Source organism: Physella acuta, unplaced genomic scaffold (assembly GCF_028476545.2).
Source record: "Physella acuta isolate Inbredline_101_S28 unplaced genomic scaffold, ASM2847654v3 ptg000374l, whole genome shotgun sequence".
Lineage (NCBI taxonomy): Eukaryota > Metazoa > Mollusca > Gastropoda > Physidae > Physella > Physella acuta.
In genome coordinates, this window is record NW_026731893.1 from 345,516 (window position 1) to 366,154 (window position 20,639).

At 42.1% G+C, this 20,639-nt stretch overlaps 1 protein-coding gene across 2 annotated transcripts in view; it reads left to right on the top strand.

Moving 5' to 3' along the window:
- The window catches only part of LOC131941863 (heparan sulfate 2-O-sulfotransferase 1-like), an 82,452-nt gene that overhangs the window by 33,278 nt on the left and 28,535 nt on the right, over positions 1 to 20,639 (top strand). For both annotated transcript variants that reach the window (XM_059301426.1, XM_059301427.1), the window contains exon 4: positions 7,065 to 7,150. In XM_059301426.1, the coding sequence (XP_059157409.1) occupies positions 7,065 to 7,150 (86 nt within the window). The remainder of the gene's footprint in view (positions 1 to 7,064; positions 7,151 to 20,639) is intronic.

Genomic DNA, 20,639 nt, shown 5'->3' on the forward strand with positions numbered 1-20,639 from the left:
GCATGTAGCACGTCCCAACATTTTAGCGTGCACTCGCCATGTCCCAACATCTTAGCGTGTACTCACTCCCCAAAATCCCATCTAACCTGACAGCTCACGACTGTCGAAGTTTCCAGACTTTAACACGACACGTTGGAGTTGAACGTCAGGTCCCACGCGAGCCTGTCAGACTGGTTTAACTCATTTACCCCCCCCCCCCCCTCCCCTGATTTCAACGTTTTATAGAACTGTGTGTTGTGTGCAGTTGTCGTGTAGAAGTCTGTTTGTATGTTTGTACGTTTAAGACAGTCTAAAAAGATTAGTTGGACATACGACAGCAGTTGACTAGTCTACACTAGTTGGCCATCCTAGACTAGTTGGCCATCCTACAGCTGCTGGCCATCTTACACTAGTTGGACGCCATCTGATCGTACACTATGGCCATCGTACACTAGTTGTTCATCCTACACTAGTTGGCCATCCTAGACTAGTTGGCCATCCTACACTAACTGGCCATCCTAGACTAGTTGGCCATCCTACAGCTGCTGGCCATCTTACACTAGTTGGACGCCATCTGATCGTACACTATGGCCATCGTACACTAGTTGTTCATCCTACACTAGTTGGCCATCCTAGACTAGTTGGCCATCCTAGACCAGTTGGCCATCCTAGACCAGTTTGCCATCCTACACTAACTGGCCATCCTAGACTAGTTGGCCATCCTACACTAACTGGCCATCCTACAGTAGTTCGCCATCCTACACTAGTTGGTCATCCAACACTACTTGGCCATTCCACAGATTTAGGCCATCCTACAGCTATTGGCCATTGTTCAAGAGATAGCTATTCTACTCTTACCCCCTTTATAACGAAAAAAAAAAGCTTTTATTATTATTGACCCAAGTTCCAAGCCGGTTTATTTCTGGTAGTGTTACCTTTACAACCTAATCTCTGGCACTTCTGCCAAGGTTAATTTGAAGATTAATAACAATTTTAATTATAACGTACGGCTAAAATTTTATTTATTTTTTTAAATTGTTGGGTTTAGGACTATTGTTACATCTGAATAAATAATGTTTCTACGAAAGCTAAAAAACAACAACAAAACAGCCTGCGCTGCATGTTTTCAACATTTGTCTTCGCCAACCACACCTGTCCGTCATGACGCAGCCCTCCTAAATCCACACAATAAAGAAGCGGGACAACTCTCGCTGTGACAAGCTCGGGCTGAGCTCAGACAAAACAAGGGCGATCAATGGGAGATAATTGCCGTGCTTGGGTAACTCGCTATTTCAGTATTTGTTTTGCAAAATAAAAAGGAGCTGTTTTTAAAAAAATTATTATACAAAGATAGCCCAAGCAGGAAGATGGATAATTGTTGTGTTGTTTCTTTATAAAGTGTCAGCGGCGTAACTAGGGTTTGCTTCTGCAATCGCTGAACAGAGGCGTATTGACCCATTCCGGCGTTCGGGGCGAACTATCTTTTTTACGCCCCCTCCTCATAGGACTATATTATAGTTATTCAAATTAGCGAAAAAGTCCCCCCCCCCCCCCAAATCCGAGTTGGAAAAGTTGATGGCGCATTTTGCCAGTCCCTTTCCATTAACAGTTTTTATTTTCCTGTCTCACAATTGATGTAGAAAACAGATTCATGATTCTGTTTAGCCAAGTAGCTGTCTATAGCAGTCTATTTTTTATAAATTTGACTGTATAGTTCAGTGGCGCAGCACTGAATGAACATTTTCCTTACCCCGTTTGATGCCACACCCACACTCCCCTAGCTACGCCTCCGATGCTGAATTATTTTAAAAAATTCTTTAAGGTTATATAATATGTTACTTGCTTACTTAACACGTCTTTCGCACTACCCGTGGACATACTAACTGATATGGCTACACTTAGCTTCGGGAGACGATGGTTGCGTCCAGTGAATTCCACAGGAACGTACTAGGGCATTAAATGAAGAGATCATGGGTTGCTGATGCATAGGGGTTCCTCCTTCTTAACCATTACCGGTATAGTCTAAAAGAATGCTAAGCAATACTTTTGTTACCAACTTCGGCTTCAGATGTTGCTGAAAAGGAAAATAGATTCCGGAGTTATCTCCTAATTAAGTTGCAATCCCCAGCAATCGAGCCTGATTTTTTAGTGGGGTTTAAACTCGTGAATTTCTCGTTAACAACCATGAGCTGTCCCACCCGACCAATCTGTCCCCATTTAGGACAAAGGCCACCAATAACGCTTCTCCATGCAACTCGATTCTGTGCCTTTTATCTTTAGCTGTCCCCAGTTGCTGCCCATCTTCTTGATAATCCGTGTTACTTCCCTTTAAATATGTTTATAGCTGCGCGGCAGTATAAAAAAATCTTCCTATAACGTCAACATGCTTAGATCCACCCCTGCATATTGTTAACTATCACGCAAACATTGTACGGTATTTATAAATGTTAGCTATTTCTGTTTAGATAACAGTTGCGCTGTTCTTAGCTTGAGACAATCGAAACACGGGGGAAAAAACAAGTTAGCATTGCCAAATACATTCAGGAACAAACAAGTTAATGACATATCACTCTCCCGCTACCCCCAAATATTGGTTTGAATCAAATATTACAATTACATTTTATAAAATCAACACTGGTAATATGATACTGTTGATGTATGTGGTTAAAAAGCGTAATTTAAAAAGAAAATGGATGTAATTGCATTTCCGTAAGTTCCTAGGACGGTACGAGTGTATCAAGAACGGTACGGGTGTTTCAATAACGGTACGGGTGTTTCAATAACGGTACGGGTGTATCAAGAACGGTACGGGTGTTTTAAGAACGGTACGGGTGTATCAAGAACGGTACGGGCGTATCAAGAACGGTACGGGTGTTTCAAGAACGGTACGGGTGTATCAAGAACGGTACGGGTGTATCAATAACGGTACGGGTGTATCAAGAACGGTACGGGTGTTTCAAGAACGGTACGGGTGTATCAAGAACGGTACGGGTGTTTCAAGAACGGTACGGGTGTATCAAGAACGGTGTCGTGCTTCAATAACGGTACGGGTGCTCGAAGAAAAAGCAAACAATTGATTAAGTAGTGGGGATGTGGATGAAATTTTGATGTGTGTTGGCTGAATGACATGGCGTGATCGTGTGGCTAAATGTCAGCCACACGACGGCATTAGGTCAAGCATGTAATAAGGGCATCGCATTGCCGGTGGGTCACGTGCCGCGCGGGGAGCGGGGGGGGGGGCAGGTTGACGATATGCATGTGTGATGTCATGGATTGCTGGTAAAAATAACGCGTTTTCTTTTTATTACCGAATAAGTCACCATTTATTACCGTCTAAAGGCCACCCGTTCACTTCTATATACTCTTCGTATTAATCTTGAGCAGAGGTGTTGCTGTGTGGGGTGACAAGGTGAGGGGGAGGGCTGATTCCACTTTGGATCATGTTGTATCCATATGTATATAATGTAAAAAGGTTAAAATAATGGTGGGGGACTTGAGAAAATGTTACCTTAGTTAGAAATGGTGGTCATCATCACCACTGCCTTCACCCCTGCTGGGGTATGGGCCGCCAACCAAAAAAACCCAGAGTCCTCTGTTCTGTGCCATTTTCTCAACCTGGCACCTGGCGAAACCCATCTTTTTGGTTTCAGCCTCAAGGTCCCGCCTCCAGGTGTTTTTTTTTTTTTGGACGACCTGTTTTGCGCTTTCTCTGTGAGTAGAAATGGTGGTGCCTAGTCCCATATAGACAACAGGGCACTTATTGTGAATATATAATTCACGTTTTTCAAGGGGATGAAAGCAAGACTCCCTCTCTTCCCCCATTGACTTGAGTGTGGGCACCTATGCACGCACCACCCCCTCTTCCAACCAACTTTCCCTCTAATAGAAAAAAGGCTACTGTATAACGTGTATTTTGTGATGTGAACGTCTCATACAGGTATAGTTCTATATGTGTTTTACAAATTGACTGCGCGGCCGGCATGTTCAAAACTACTGCGCGGCCACTCGACCGCGCAGCTTAGAAGCAGATTTTCTTCCGGGCATATCTCCGTCTACAGCCCCCACCCACGAACGAAAAAGAATTCATATATAGAAAATTATACTTATACCAGTGTCCACCCCCCCCCCCCACCCCCCCCCCACCCGGAGAAAAAAGTCTGAAAGAAACAGTTAAGAAGGAACACAGCTCCCCACCTAAGCGCGTACCGTCATACGCAGAGGCCGCAGATCGTTATTTGATGTGACGGCTCAGTTTCTAAACGTCGCCGTCACGGCCGTAGCGAATCTGTATCGACCGCCCCCCCCACCCCTGGCACCCCTTAACGGAAAAGTGACAGCCAATCAGTATCGATCACCGCGTGATTGAACCGGGGCTGGCGATGCTAATAGAATAAAACACAGAGCTTCATTTATATTTACGGTCTTTGGTTGGCGCTGATGGCGTAGGTCTGTGTGGATGTTGTTGTTTATATGGGCTGGCGATGCTAATAGAATAAAACACAGAGCTTCATTTATATTTACGGTCTTTGGTTGGCGCTGCTAGCGTCGGTCAATGTGGATGTTGTTGTTTATAGGGGCTGGCGATGCTAATAGAATAAAACACAGAGCTTCATTTATATTTACGGTCTTTGGTTGGCGCTGCTAGCGTAGGTCAATGTGGATGTTGTTTATAGGGGCTGGGTATCGGCTTGCGTCTGTCTGGCTATAGAATAGAACCGGTTTTGTGAGGGTTAAGCGGTAAACAAACAAAAAAATAATTATTGTAAATAAACAATCAATTGGTTAGTTTTTAAGCCAATATTTAGGGTGCTGATGTAATAGTTTTGGAGTGTCTGCTTAGCACTTGCACACTGAATTCTTCCCATTACACCTTACATTCAGGCCACTACATATTATGGTACTGTGATTACACATGTATGTTCTTGTTATAACACTCTAGTACAGTCTTGTCATTACCCATTAACCCCTATGCGATTTTGCCATAACATAGATACGTCTTACCATTACATTATTGGCTAAAATTACACCCTTAAGACATGCCCTTATCCTAGCAATTATAATAAGTAAAGTTCCCTTTTGAACCTGACGGTCCATGGGACGTTTTACGTACTTGTACCCGGATTCGAACTCGAGACTTTTGGCTTAGCAGTCGTATGCTCTACCATTTGACTACTCCATCCCACACGTGCAATTATACCAGCATTTAAAAACGTTAATATAAATTTCTCTTATCTGTTTATCACCTTTTCAATTTTTATTTATTTGCATGCATATTCCAAAACAAAATATTTAAGTCTCTTTTAACTAGTTTCTCATACGCATGCACCCTGCTCTGTCTCAAGCAATACGTTAAAAACGTGAGTAGATAAAATACACCTCACCAAACATCTGTCACAGCCGACATGTATGCTGAAAGTCTGACGATACAAACTTCTCTCCAGAACTAACGCACGTCTGCTTGTAGCCAGGTAATAGACGGAAAGCTAAGCCAGAATCTGGGTGTCATAAATCTCGCGGGAGCCGAATCTTACACGGCGTAATTGGTTCGGGATAAAAATGGTGTTACTCGTATGTAAAACTTCTTACTCGTATGTAAAACTTCTTACTCGTATGTAAAACTTTCAAAAATACGTGTATGTGAGTCAATAAAAATAGATAAACATGAAAAAAAAAGTTTTCATTCGGAATAAAAATGTTCTGCCTCGTATGTAAAACTTCTTACTCGTATGTAAAACTTTCAAAAATACGTGTATGTGGGTCAATAAAAAGACACAAACATAAAAAGCCTTATTGTAAGTTATAACAAAACACACCCTTATGTAGAGGTTAATTTAACATTATACATAATGCTTCCCCTTACAGCCGACATATAAAATTCATATTGATGGTTATTTTTCTAAATAATTCTATTTAAAGTACAGTCACCCCTCAGTTATCGCGGTTAATAGGGACCAAAACCAACCGCGATATGTGAAAAACCGCGAAGTAGTGTTACCCTCTCATTTTTTAGCATACGTACATTTTTGTGTACGTAAAATATCAATAAGTTTTTAGGAAACCATATTAGTGTATATGTTAGCACTACAACATTAAAGAATATTGTCGAACATGAATAGTGTAAATAACATAAAGGTGTAAATACTATAAATTTGATAGGTGTGTTTGTGTGTGTGAACAATCCGTAATCTGCACTGAAGCCGCGATAATTTAACCGCGAAGTAGCGAGGGATGAACGTAATGTTTAAAAGTATCGCCAACTTCCATAAAGATAGTTTAGTGTTTATCTAGTCAGCCACCAACACGTTTTTACCTGGAACCGACGCTACCTAAACACTTAATTAACGCTAACTCTCTAATTATTGACGCTTCTTAACCATACCAGTAAGGGAGTACAGTTTATCGGAGGGGGATATTTTACTAGAACAGATGTTACCATTGAGATGCGTGACCATGTTATAGACAGAATCTCTTGACTTTTGTTGCAGACACGAATCACTTGAGTTATTACACATACGAATCACGTGACTTGTGTTTATATACAAGAATCACGTGATTTATCACTTACTCGATTCACGTGACTTTTTACACATAAGAACCACTTAACTTGTTACATACAAGAATCACGCTACTTGTTATATACTCGAATGAGGTGACATGTTACTTACACGAATCATTTGACTTATTACGTACACGCAGTGGCGTAGCGAGGTCGGGTGTCACCCGGTGCGGCACTTAATGGTGTCACCCTCTCCAGAGGCGTAGGACTCTTCCCGGGGACAAACTTTCGATTTGCACCCCCCTCAAACTTTCGATTTGCACCCCCCTTCAAACTTTCGATTTGCACCCCCCCCCCTTCAAACTTTTGATTTGCACCCCCCCCCCTTTCAAACTTTCGATTTGCCCCCCCCCCCCCCACCTCAAATTTTTCTCTGTATATTTTACTATTTTTTGCCTTGGTGTCACCCCCCTAAATGGTGTCACCCGGTGCGGTCCGCACCACCCCCGCCCCCCCCCCCCCCCTCGCTACGCCTCTGCGTACACGAACTACGTAACTTATTACAAAACGCAAATCTTCTATTCCCCAGATGCGGTTCATTAAAAACATTACGGGTTGGGAGGAGAAGAAACCTGCCCTGTACCACGGGCATGTGGCGTTTATAGACTTCTCTAGGTGAGTACACCACTACCACATGACCAGTTTTGTTTCTGCCGGTGTCATTAGTTCATACAAGGCCTAATGTTACTGTTGTTACCGTTATTGAATAAATAAATAAATAAATTCTATACACACGCCCTAGTGCTAATATCTCTTTCTGAGCATAGACCTTAAACCTCAGCCAGAGATTATCATAACTCGATACTCTTCTTCACTGCCCCTACCGGCGGTCGTAAAATTCCATAACTTTTCTTTTTCCCCCATAGTTTTTTTTAACGAATTGAACAAGTCTGAAACGTCATCAATATTTATGACTTCTCTTGGGGTCATCAAGTGTGAATTACTTGCTCATCTTTCGAACACTTCTCCCTACTCACTCCGCTTAGGTTATTGAGACCAAATGACTTGTTCGACAAGGGGACATTGACCCTGCATGCTTTAATGATTGGTCTCCCTTAAATCACCATTTTCATCACCCCCCCCCCCCCCCCCCACGCACACACGTATTGACACAGCCCAACAAAGACCATGAAAATATTTTTAAAAATATAATTAAAACTAATTTTAAAAACTAATTAACATATTAAAAAAACTAATTAAAATTATCGTTCAAACTAATTAAGTTCTTTTGTAAAGTGTTCATTTAAACGCAGTTTGTCCACATTTTATAACTTAATTATCCAACATTTTTTTAAAGGAACACGCTAGGTTGCCAAAAATATCTTTCTGATTGCTGCAGAGCTTTTAAAAAATTCGGAGTTTCTGTGTAAACATGCAGAGAGATTTATTTTATATAAAAAAAACTTGTTCCTATGCATCTTTGCGTGGCTCGTATATTGATTTCTCCTTGCCCATACGCCGTAATATCCAATCGGCAATTACAATGCTGTACATTTCATAAAAATCGATTAGCCTTATCTGTTCTATCGAACCTACGCCCCAAATCACTTGTGTATCTTTCTTCTTCTTGTATTAGACGTCTCGACATATTGTTAATTTCTAATCAATCGAGTTCTACTTCATAATCATTTGATTTATTAACACACGCTTTCATAATCCAATATCTGACTCATTCGCAGTGTTTCATCTACACTTTTTTCTCCTGATGGGGGGAGGGGGGGGGCGTGACACTGGTAAAAGTATATATTTTCTATATAAATTTCCATTTCGTTCGGTGGGGCGGTGACTTTCTTCTCTGGACAGACAGACGCCTGAAGGAAACACTGTCTTTCATCCATTGTTTCAACTTAACAGAGAAAACCGTTTGTTGTTGAGTTTATACAACATCTTACCTATCACATAGCATAACATCTTTCAACCCATTACACCAGGCCAACCTATCAAATCTTCCTACCTATTATAGAGGGCAAATCAACTCAAATTTTTCAAATCTATTACATCAATTCAAACCTATCAAATGTTTAAAACCGATTACTCCCGACCAATCTATCGAATTATTTTTCAACCTATTACACCAGGCCAACCTATCAAATCTTCCAACCTGTTACACCAATTCAAACATATCAAACCTCCAACCTTTTACATCAGGCCAACCTATTATATCAGGCAAACCTATCAAATCTTCCAACCTATTACATCAGGCCAACCTATCAAATCTTCCAACCTATTACCCCAGGCCAACCTATCAAATCTTTGAACCTATTACCCCAGGCCAACCTGTCAAATCTTGGAACATATTACACTAGGCCAACCTGTCAAATCTTGGAACATATTACCCCAGTTCAACCTGCTACGAGTGTCGGTGGCGACCACTTGCCCCACGATTTCCCCCCCCCCCCCCCCCTCATCTCCCCCACCCAAAGAATCTCAACGTCCATCAGAAAGACGTAGCCCCAGCCCACAGAGACGGTCAAGTCATCGCGTGAACTAATCCCATCAATTCTCGCTATCTTACACCGCATCCTATCTTCTCAAGCTAAACATTAGGGAAAAAATATTATCTGGGAAAAATGTTCAAAACAACAAATTCATCTTACTCTATCCACGTCCACCCTCCACCCCCCCCCTCCCAATTGACATATTTGTAGGTGTATTGTCAAATATGATGACATAAGTTATGGGAATATTTAAGGTGGGGGGGGGGGGGTCGGGGTGGAGATGATATTAAGTAGGGGATGGGTGTGACGGGTTGAGGGAGTAACTGGATGTTTAAGGTAGGGTGGGGGTGGAGATATTACGTAGGGGATGGATGTGAAGGAGCGGGGGGAGTAACTGGACCATTGACTTTTATTAAGCCTGGGGGGGGGGGGGTGTCGGTTTATGGCATTCTGTAAGGCGGTACACTGAGTGTGGGTAGTTTCAACGTCAGTGCTTCTAGTGATGGAGATGTGTGGTACCTCTTGACTTGATTCTGATGGCTGTATACACACACACACAACACACACATACGGAAACAATATTGCTTAACACCCCCCCCCCCCCCCCCCCGTGTCAGAATTCTGACTACGCCACTGATTTGAAGAATATGTTGACGCAAATGTCTCTTAGATTATTATAATTTTTTTTTCACAACATACGTTTTTACTTTTGTTTCTAACGAAATTCTCCCTGATGATTTTCCATAAATAAGCGATTCCTATATTGAATTTACCATTAATCAGAACGGTAGACCCGTTTGCAGCGACCCGCCTTAGCCGGGGCAAGAACATGGATAGTAAACATTTAGCATAGTTCTCCTCTCTGTCTAAGGAATGCCACTCGGAATAGATTTTGTTACTGGAGTAACAGGGAAAATGTCACCAATAGGTCGTTGTATCGACCCAGACTTTATAGGGTCTAGCTATTTGTTATGACAAGACATTGATCAGTGTGAGGGTTCTAGGTTATATTAAAATGTTAAAATTGGATGGCGTGGTCGACCGGTAGAGCGGAGGGTTGTTCACCAATAGGTCGTTGTATCGACCCAGTCTTTATAGGGTCTAGCTGTTTGTTATGACAAGTAATTGATCAGCGTGAGTGTTCTAGGTTATATTAGAAGCTCAATGTTAAAATTGGATGGCGTGGTCGCACGGTGGAGCGGAGGGTTGCTCGCGTAAATGTTTGGTGTTTGGTTTCCGGGTTCGAATCCTTAAGATGTCTCACAAGTCTGTCCAGCTGTAATCAAACTTCACTAGAGGAAAGTATAGTTAGCTGGACATAATACTGACCACATAATCATATCAGAAATATAAAGAAAAAAGTTGGACTTCATTATCTGCGACGTTTCTTCTAAGGGTAAAAAGCTAGTGTGCAACGTATATTTTTGTGTGGGCGGTGTTGTTAAAGTCTTATACAAGGAAATACGTATTTTACAAAATACCTGCACGGCAGGTTCAAAACTACCGCGCGATAGATGGAACTTTGATAGTCTGTCCTATGGAATGTCTTGTCTGAATTTATTTTTTTTTTTGTTTAAAAGCGTCAATACAAAATCTTAGCAGAAACTCCAAAGCACGCACTGAGACCTTTTTCTCTTTTGAAAAAAAAAACTGTTATTAAAACCCACTCTAACTTCTCACGGCACGACAAGCTTAACAGCTGAGGGATTAAGATTATGTCCGGCTAATTGAGTCAAATAAAATTCAAGTTAATCCTTTTTATTTAAACAGAGTAAAAATAATTTTACTTTATATTAAAAAAAAAAAGCTGAAAAGCAACGAAACAAAAAAAAGTTTCACAAAATCAGCGTCTCATTTTTCTTCCCCCTTTTATACATTTTATTTTGTGAAGAGTGTTGCGAACTGGCTTTTAATCTGATACTCCAAATGTAGATCAAATACTGGTCAGTTTATCGGCTGACCCTAGGCTTATTTGCATCCAGCTGATGACTGATATAAAACCTTTTTTTTTTAAATACATACACGGAAATTATTTCATGCGTTTTATTTAAAAAAAAAAAAAAAAAAGCAGCACGATAATCAAAGACGTATCCCGTTTAAGGGCATAGACCCACTCAAGGCCCGCTATTGAACAGGCCGGTGTCGCTTCTGTTTATCTCTGTAAGCTTGACCGGCCTGCATCCCTAACTAGATCTCACGTGCCCCACCCCACAAGTTTCCTATTTACCCTCACGTCCCACACCTCACACGGTTTCTATCTACCCCGGGCCTATTTCACCCCCCCCCCCCCCTCTCTTTGTATTGGCACGATCTATTTCTTTTATTTAAATATCCGGGCAATCTTCTGAACTTGTGACGGGCCAGATTCTTCACGTCTCGAGTGAGATTTTAAAAAAAAAAACAACATTCTCAATGTGCCCATTTGCGACTTAATGATCCGTAGAATGGAGAAGAAAAACTCTCCTATCACTAGGTAATAGAGGGATTTGTAAAAAGTAATAATAAAAACGAGTAGTGTTAGTTTATATACACAATTACTGCTGTCACTACCGAACACCCCATCCACCACTACCGAACACCCAACCTCCCACTACCGAACACCCAACTCCCCAACTACCGAACACTCTATCTCCCACTTCAAACACCTCACCTCCCACACTTCAACACTCAACATCCCACTATCGAACATTCTCCCCCCATCACCACCACCACCAAACACCCAACTCCCAACCCACCTCCCATCACCGAACACCCCACCCACCACCGAACACCCCACCCACCACTACCGAAACACCTAACCTCCCACAGCTCCAGATCTCTACTCACGTTCCTGCCTCCCTCCCCACGTCGTCAGCGGCGCGCTGATATCCCAGTCTGCCAACAGAGTCTTCTTCCACTCCCCCACAGCAGCAGGCGCCCAGACGGAGATATTCCAGGCATGTCTGAGGGGCAACCAAGCGGCACTCCACAAGTGCTGCCGTGATCTGCTGAGCACCCAATTACGCGCAGACTACAGAAGCTAAAGAGGAAAAACTAGACGGAAAACATCTATTGTTTTCTTTTTTCTTTCTAAAAGATTGTTAGGGGAGATAGATAGCGTGTCATGTCGATACTCTCATTCCGATGTGCTTGTGTTAGGGGGGTGATGAAATAAGGGAAACAACTCAATCCTTTCTTTTCTACTAAATTACATTCCAGACAAAAGAATTTCTTCTTGAGAAGAACTCCTGCCCTTATCCCCCATTAACTAAATTCTCCAAACTCCTTTCAACATTACCCGTGGTTGACTATCTATAACAAAGTCTAAGCATATACACAACAACAATTAAAAAGTTTAGGCGTTAAGTATTTGCCTTTACCGTGTACATTTTTCATCTACTGAAGTTAATGAAACTTACTAGTTAGCTTATTTCCTCTACATGTTTCTTGTACTGGTTAGTTCAACTTACTAGTTTACTAATTAGATTATACCCTGTACATTTTTCAACTATTGAAGTAGTTCTACTTACTAGTTACTACATATTTCATCTACTGAAGTTAATGCTCCTAGTTAACGTTACCCGTGTACGTATAACTGAAGTTTATTCTACTTACTAGTTACCGTATACCCTGTATATATTTCATGTAGGCTACTGAGCTTTATTCTACTTACTAGTTAGCTTACTGAAGTTTATGCTCCGAGTTTGCGTTATCCCATGTATATATTTCACGTACTGAGGTCTATTCTACTTACTAGTTAGATCATACCATGTACATATTTCATCTACTGAAGTTATTTCTACTTAGAGTTAGCGTTGTATACTTCTTTCATCTACGGAAGTTTATGTTTCTAGTTAGCGTTATTCCCTGTACACATTTCATGTACTGAAGTCTATTCTACTTACTACTTAGCGTGTACCCTGCTCCTACTTAGCGTTACCCCCTGTAACATTTCATGTACTGAAGTCTATTCTACTTACTACTTAGCGTGTACCCTGCTCCTACTTAGCGTGTACCCTGCTCCTACTTAGCGTGTACCCTGCTCCTACTTAGCGTGTACCCTGCTCCTACTTAGCGTTACCCCCTGTAACATTTCATTGCCCCATCAAGCCCAGTTATTGAATGACAATACAATACGCCGGTAGCTCGCTCTATCCATGTCCTTAACTCACCCCGCCCCTGCCCCACGGTTAAGTGATAACCCTGTTATCAAATTAAACACGTCATTCGACCACACAGGACGACTTTTATTCCCCCCCCCCTCCCCATCCTCCCCGTCCCACCGACCGTGCGGACCCCCAGTCGTAAAACCGGTCCGGTTCTCTGGTTACCAACAGGAAACCGGCACGCGGATCTAAAAATAGACGTGATCGGTATGAAATCCAGCACGCGCAGAAACTCGGCTAACACGTCACTTCAAAGCTAAAATAACAAGGTGAAAGCTGAGCAGCGCTGCTTCAGATTTAAAAAAAAAAAAAAAAAAAGAAATCATGTTCTATCGTGCATAAGCGTCTGTGGAATGGATAGAGGAACTAATCGGCTATTTCCGTGTTTTTTTTCTCCATCGTTCAATGTATTTTTAGTTTCTGTACGGCAATTTTTAAAATTATTGCCAATCTGCAAATTTGTGCAGTTTCCATCTCTTTGATCCGGCAAAAATAAATATCATTTTTATTGGCGCATTGCTGGTATATATGCATATAAATGCGTGGTATATGCAGTTCTATATATTAAAAAAAAGATTAATATAACGTGAACATAGCCGAAAAAAAAATGTGTACCTAAATCTTTTTATTATATAACGAAAATTACGTTTTGGGTTCCGTGATCAAGGTCTCAAGAACGAGCCGAAGTCCGCCCCAAAGTCCGCGTACGTCTTCATAAAGTCCAAAGTAGGTACCGAAAAGTCGCGTTACGTTCCGAAGTTGACCGTAGTACGTCTTGAAGTCCCTAGCACGTCCTGAAGCCTGTAGTACGTCCTGATGATGGGGGGGGGGTGTTTACATGTAACTATCTGACGTCCTTATCTACCAAAAGATGTCGGGCAAACTCAGTGTCTCACGGCATTAGCGGCACAACATCGTTAGCTGGGTCACTTCTGCTGGTCAACAAACTCCAGTTCATTGTTTGACCATTCCAACATCAGCCGTAGATTCCCATAGCTGGACCACTCTATTGGTCAATCTTCAGTTCATCTGCACCATTGTTTGACCATTCTAATTTTAGCCGTAGATTCCCATAGCTGGACCACTCTATTGGTCAACAATCTCCAGTTCATCTACCCCATTGTTTGACCATTCTAATTTTAGCCGTAGATTCCCATAGCTGGACCACTCTATTGGTCAACAATCTCCAGTTCATCTACCCCATTGTTTGACCATTAGAACATTAGCTGTAGATTCCCATAGCTGGACCACTCTATTGGTCAACAATCTCCAGTTCATCTGCACCATTGTTTGACCGTTAGAACATTAGCCGTAGATTCCCATAGCTGGACCACATCTACTGGTCAATCTCCAGTTCATCTGCACCATTGTTTGACCGTTAGAACATTAGCCGTAGATTCCCATAGCTGGACCACTCTATTGGTCAACAAACTCCAGTTCATCTGCACCATTGTTTGACCATTCTAACATTAGCCGTAGATTCCCATAGCTGGACCACATCTACTGGTCAAGGAACTCTATATCGTCTACCTCATGTGGGACATTGAAACAGCGTTTGACCCTTCCTGTTTGACCCAGACGGGTATTTGAAACCTAATAGGAAAACCATTGCCATCGTTAACAAGTCATCAGCGGATTTAACAACTTCGGGTCTTTTGTCTTATGAGACCAACAGTAAGGTTAGCCGCTGTATTTAGTGTGCTGAGGGGGGGGGGGGGGGGGGTGGAAGAGGGTGTGTGTGGAGAGGTAGTGGGGCACGGGGGAGAGGCTATGTGGTATGTGGGGGAGAGACGGTGAGGTTATTGTCGCTGCCAGGAGATCTAATTTGATACCCGTCAGTCATTGGTCTCAGCACGCAGTATCGATAACACATTGATGACAGGCGTGAGTACTTTTTGATCGGAATATTAAGCGAACTGTTACACCTGACCTGATGGTTTGGTTGGTTCGATGTGTCCAGTGAAACAAACACCAAATTAGAACACAAGTCATTCAACTCGTGGTGCAGTTTGGGCCAGGGAATGTATTTAATCGTCACTGCTTACATATAGTTTACATTTTAAAACCACCATCTTCACAACACATATTCAGTCGAATTGCTAGTTTTATTTTCTGAATTTTTAGATACTAATGCAGTGATGTTTAATTGCCCATCCCCCCCCCCCCCTCCATGATCTTTGCTGCCTCGGGTATACAAATATAAAGAACGTTTAGGCCATGTAGGTTCCGTCAAGTTTTAGACTTGACTTCATCCTTGTCACAATGTTCCACTATGCTCTGTTCCCTCCTCTTGATACCCTGATGTCTAACGCTTTAACTAACACTCTGTAGATTCTCACCTGTCTATAGATACTTAAGGTATGTTCACACTTCTCCCCACTCCTTCCGTACACTTTAGCCATGTCAATCTACATCTCTCCACACACAACAACACCTCTCCACCCCTGTCTACACATCCACGCATACCTACCCCTGTCCACACCTACCCACACCTCTCAATACTTATCTACACCTCCACACGTACCTACACCTCTCCACACCTATCTACACCTCCACACGTACCTACACCTCTCCACACCTACCTACACCTATCCACACCTACCTACACCTTTCCACACGTACCTACACCTCTCCACACCTACCTACACCTATCCACACCTACCTACACCTTTCCACACCTACCTACACCTCTCCACACCTACCTACACCTATCCACACCTACCTACACCTTTCCACACCTACCTACACCTCTCCACACCTACCTACACCTATCCACACCTACCTACACCTTTCCACACCTACCTACACCTCTCCACACCTACCTACACCTCTCCACACCTACCTACACCTCTCCACACCTATCTACACTTCTCTACACCTACCCACACCTCTCCACACCTGCCCACACCTCTCAATACCCATCTACGCCTCTCTGTGCCTCTCCACATCTCACATCCACTCGCCACTTGGCATTTCTCCACACCTCTTCAAAACCCCCCACACCTCTCTACACAACTCAACCTTCTCCCCACACCCCCACACTACATCCCCGCAACATCCATCCAATAGCCTGTATTCAATCAGTACTAACTAGAACAACAGGCACCTTAGGCTGAATTTGCTGTTTGGCTCCCAACGTGGCTACCCCCCCTCCCATACCACACCCGTGAAGTACCGTAATGGAATAATCCTTTCTCCTTTCATTACATTGTCAGGTTGTTGTATTGTTGTTTTGTGTGGGTATTTTTTTGCGTGTCGTCGGCTTTATTGAGCGTTGATGAGTTGTCATGGTAACGAGAATTAGATCCAGTTTAAAGCATTTGTTAACGAATGTTGGTTTTTTTTAAACATTGAACTCAGTAGCAATAATTTCTTGTTTTGATGACATGGAATGTAGAATTTACGCACACACCTTCACACACTATCACACCTTCACACACATTCTCTCTCTCTCTCTCTCTATCACACACACACACACCCTCTCACACACACTGATGATGTAACTATAACTTGTGTAAACATTTTTCTTTGCTAGACAAGCTGACAACAGAACGTATCGATATACAGGAGTTATCTCCCCTATAAATCCCCCCCCCCCAACCCCCTCCTCTTTTGTTTAAATCATCGACAGACTCACACGCTCGTGGCCTTGACCTTACTGTCAAACCAAACATCCTCGGCTGATGACCTTTGCTGTCAGCCACCTTGTCAGTAGCAATTTACATCCATGGAAAGGAGGTTTCTAAGGCAGGGGGTTTTAAAATAAAAATAGCATAAGGTAGGGCTAGGGGTGGGGGGGGGGGGTTCGCTACAAACATTTCGCACCTGTCTCACCTGTACGACAGATAACAATAAACACAAGGGGAGGTAATTCAGCCTTGGGTTAACAAACATAACATCCCTTGTGTGTAGTGGAGGGAGAGGGGGGGGGGGGGAGATGAAACATGCGGGTGTTGATTGCACGCTTCACGTGTGTCGGCGTGTCCACGTATTGATTGCAGTGTGAGCAATAATTTCATAGGCATTAGTGTACACTGCTGAGTAGAAGTTCGCTTGGGAAATCTCCAGAAAGTTCTTTATAAATGACATGCGCGGCTTTTTAAAAACGATTTACGTTTTTTTCCCTTCTCACCATAGTTCTAGTATTACGGAACGTCGTGGTCGAATGGTAGAGCATACGACTGATAACATGATAATCTCGAGTTCGAATCCGGGTAAGTCTTTTGGACGTCCCTGAGCCCACCAACTCTGATGGGTACCTAACTCGAGTTAAGGAAAGTAAAGGCGGCTGGGCATAGTGCTGACCACCTTCAGATGCCGAGGTCACAGAAAAAAGTAAACCCCACTTCACCTGCTTCATGGACCGTCAGGCTTGAAATGGAACTTTAACTTTTAGAGCTAGTGCTCTCTGAAGATTTAAAAACACGTGTAAACACTTGTATTATTACAATTTTACGATTCCGCATACACGTGTACAGCGTTTGATGTTTCGACACACGGTCTTCGTCACGTTGAACAACAGTGTACATAGTCCACCTAGCTCTGATGGGTACCTAACTCAAGCTAGGGAATCAAAGGCGGCTATCGCATGCCGAGGTCTCTGAAACAGTTGAACTCTACTTTATCTGCCCATGTGTCTTGGGCACGAACGGGAAAGGATGGTGATTTAACTCATCAGAATGTCCAGTGTTTCTTCCAGACTTTTTTCTCCTGGGTGGAGGGGGGGGGGGTGCTGGTAAAAGTAAATATTTTCTATGTAAGTTCTATTTCGTGCCCCCCCCCCCCCCCCCCGAAGGGATGCCTGGAAGAAACTGAGAATGTCCTATAGGTGATCGACATTTGACTCACCACTAAGCCTTGAAGGTGACCACCAACTCACCACTCTATGCCCTGCTCACATCCGCTGAACAAATTTTTCACATTATAGAAACGAGGCGACGACATTATAGGAAACCGCGGTGACACGCTATGTAGCGAGCGTCACTTCCGCTTGTCTTTCGACGCTGCATTCTCCCCCTTTTTAAAATCTTCTCTTAACCCCCTCACACCCCCACCCCCGTCATGTCTCCTTCACACCCCTCATTTCCCTCGTCCCATTTACACCCCACATCTTTTGTACCCCATCTCCTTTTCCCCTGGTCTCCTTATATCTCATCCATTTTCCCGATCACACCCCTCCACTATCCTGTTCTGTCACCCCCACATCTTTCACTCCCCCCCCCCCCCCCAACCTCGTCCGTATGTGTTGTCCTCTGTCCTCCGCCCATATCCTCCCTATTGTAAATTATTATTTTTCACATTAGCATAAATGACAGAGCGTCCAGATTTCATCCCATGTCAGGCCATCTATCCTGGCAACAGGGGCCACAACCTATCACCCATTTGGTTTTGTTCCGCCCCTAGCAGGCCGCTGGCCAGGATGGTTAAATTACCGAAAGATGGCGCAGGAATTGCGCATTTTGTTTTCAACTCCGTCGCCAGCCACGCAACCGCTGGTGTGATCGTGTCACAGTGGGTGGTTTTAGCAGGGGGTGGTTTTAGCAGGGGGTGGTTTTAGCAGGGGTGGTTTTAGCAGTGGGTGGTTTTAGCAGTGGGTGGTTTTAGCAGGGGGTGGTTTTAGCAGGGGGTGGTTTTAGCAGGGGGTGGTTTTAGCAGGGGGTGATTTTAGCAGTGGGTGGTTTTAGCAGAGGGTGGTTTTAGCAGGGGGTGGTTTTAGCAGGGGGTGGTTTTAGCAGAGGGTGGTTTTAGCAGTGGGTGGTTTTATTTTGGTGAATTTCAGGTGGGGTGGGGTTTTTTTTTGTCAGTAGGAATTCTTGTTCGGTGGTTTATAGAAGTAGGCTTTTTTTTTTAAAGGAATATCAGGTGGGTGGTTTTTTCTTTGGTGGAAATTTCAGGTCGAATGTTTTAGAGATAATTCAAGCAATTTTTCTGTATGTGAAAAATAACATTGGGCGGTGTCACTTTAAATTTAAAAAAAAACCACACTAGAAAGTAGGTGGGTTTTTTTTGTTGAAAGAAATTTCAAGTGGGTAGTATTTCATTGTAAGACATTTCAGGTGGGTGGTTTTTTAATTGTAAGAATTTTCAGGTGGGTGGTTTTTTAATTGTAAGAATTTTCAGGGGGGTGGTTTTTTAATTGTAAGAATTTTCAGGTGGGTGGTTTTTTAATTGTAAGAATTTTCAGGTGGGTGGTTTTTTAATTGTAAGAATTTTCAGGTGGGTGGTTTTTTAATTGTAAGAATTTTCAGGTGGGTGGTTTTTTAATTGTAAGAATTTTCAGGTGGGTGGTTTTTTAATTGTAAGAATTTTCAGGTGGGTGGTTTTTTAATTGTAAGAATTTTCAGGTGGGTGGTTTTTTAATTGTAAGAATTTTCAGGGGGGTGGTTTTTTAATTGTAAGAATTTTCAGGTGGGTGGTTTTTTAATTGTAAGAATTTTCAGGTGGGTGGTTTTTTAATTGTAAGAATTTTCAGGTGGGTGGTTTTTTAATTGTAAGAATTTTCAGGTGGGTGGTTTTTTAATTGTAAGAATTTTCAGGTGGGTGGTTTTTTAATTGTAAGAATTTTCAGGTGGGTGGTTTTTTAATTGTAAGAATTTTCAGGGGGGTGGTTTTTTAATTGTAAGAATTTTCAGGTGGGTGGTTTTTTAATTGTAAGAATTTTCAGGTGGGTGGTTTTTTAATTGTAAGAATTTTCAGGTGGGTGGTTTTTTAATTGTAAGAATTTTCAGGTGGGTGGTTTTTTAATTGTAAGAATTTTCAGGTGGGTGGTTTTTTAATTGTAAGAATTTTCAGGTGGGTGGTTTTTTAATTGTAAGAATTTTCAGGTGGGTGGTTTTTTTAATTGTAAGAATTTTCAGGTGAGTGGTTTTTTAATTGTAAGAATTTTCAGGTGGGTGGTTTTTTAATTGTAAGAATTTTCAGATGGGTGGTTTTTTAATTGTAAGAATTTTCAGGTGGGTGGTTTTTTAATTGTAAGAATTTTCAGGTGGGTGGTTTTTTAATTGTAAGAATTTTCAGGTGGGTGGTTTTTTAATTGTAAGAATTTTCAGGTGGGTGGTTTTTTAATTGTAAGAATTTTCAGGTGGGTGGTTTTTTAATTGTAAGAATTTTCAGGTGGGTGGTTTTTTAATTGTAAGAATTTTCAGGGGGGTGGTTTTTTAATTGTAAGAATTTTCAGGTGGGTGGTTTTTTAATTGTAAGAATTTTCAGGTGGGTGGTTTTTTAATTGTAAGAATTTTCAGGTGGGTGGTTTTTTAATTGTAAGAATTTTCAGGTGGGTGGTTTTTTAATTGTAAGAATTTTCAGGTGGGTGGTTTTTTAATTGTAAGAATTTTCAGGTGGGTGGTTTTTTAATTGTAAGAATTTTCAGGTAGGTGGTTTTTTTAATTGTAAGAATTTTCAGGTGAGTGGTTTTTTAATTGTAAGAATTTTCAGGTGGGTGGTTTTTTAATTGTAAGAATTTTCAGATGGGTGGTTTTTTAATTGTAAGAATTTTCAGGTGGGTGGTTTTTTAATTGTAAG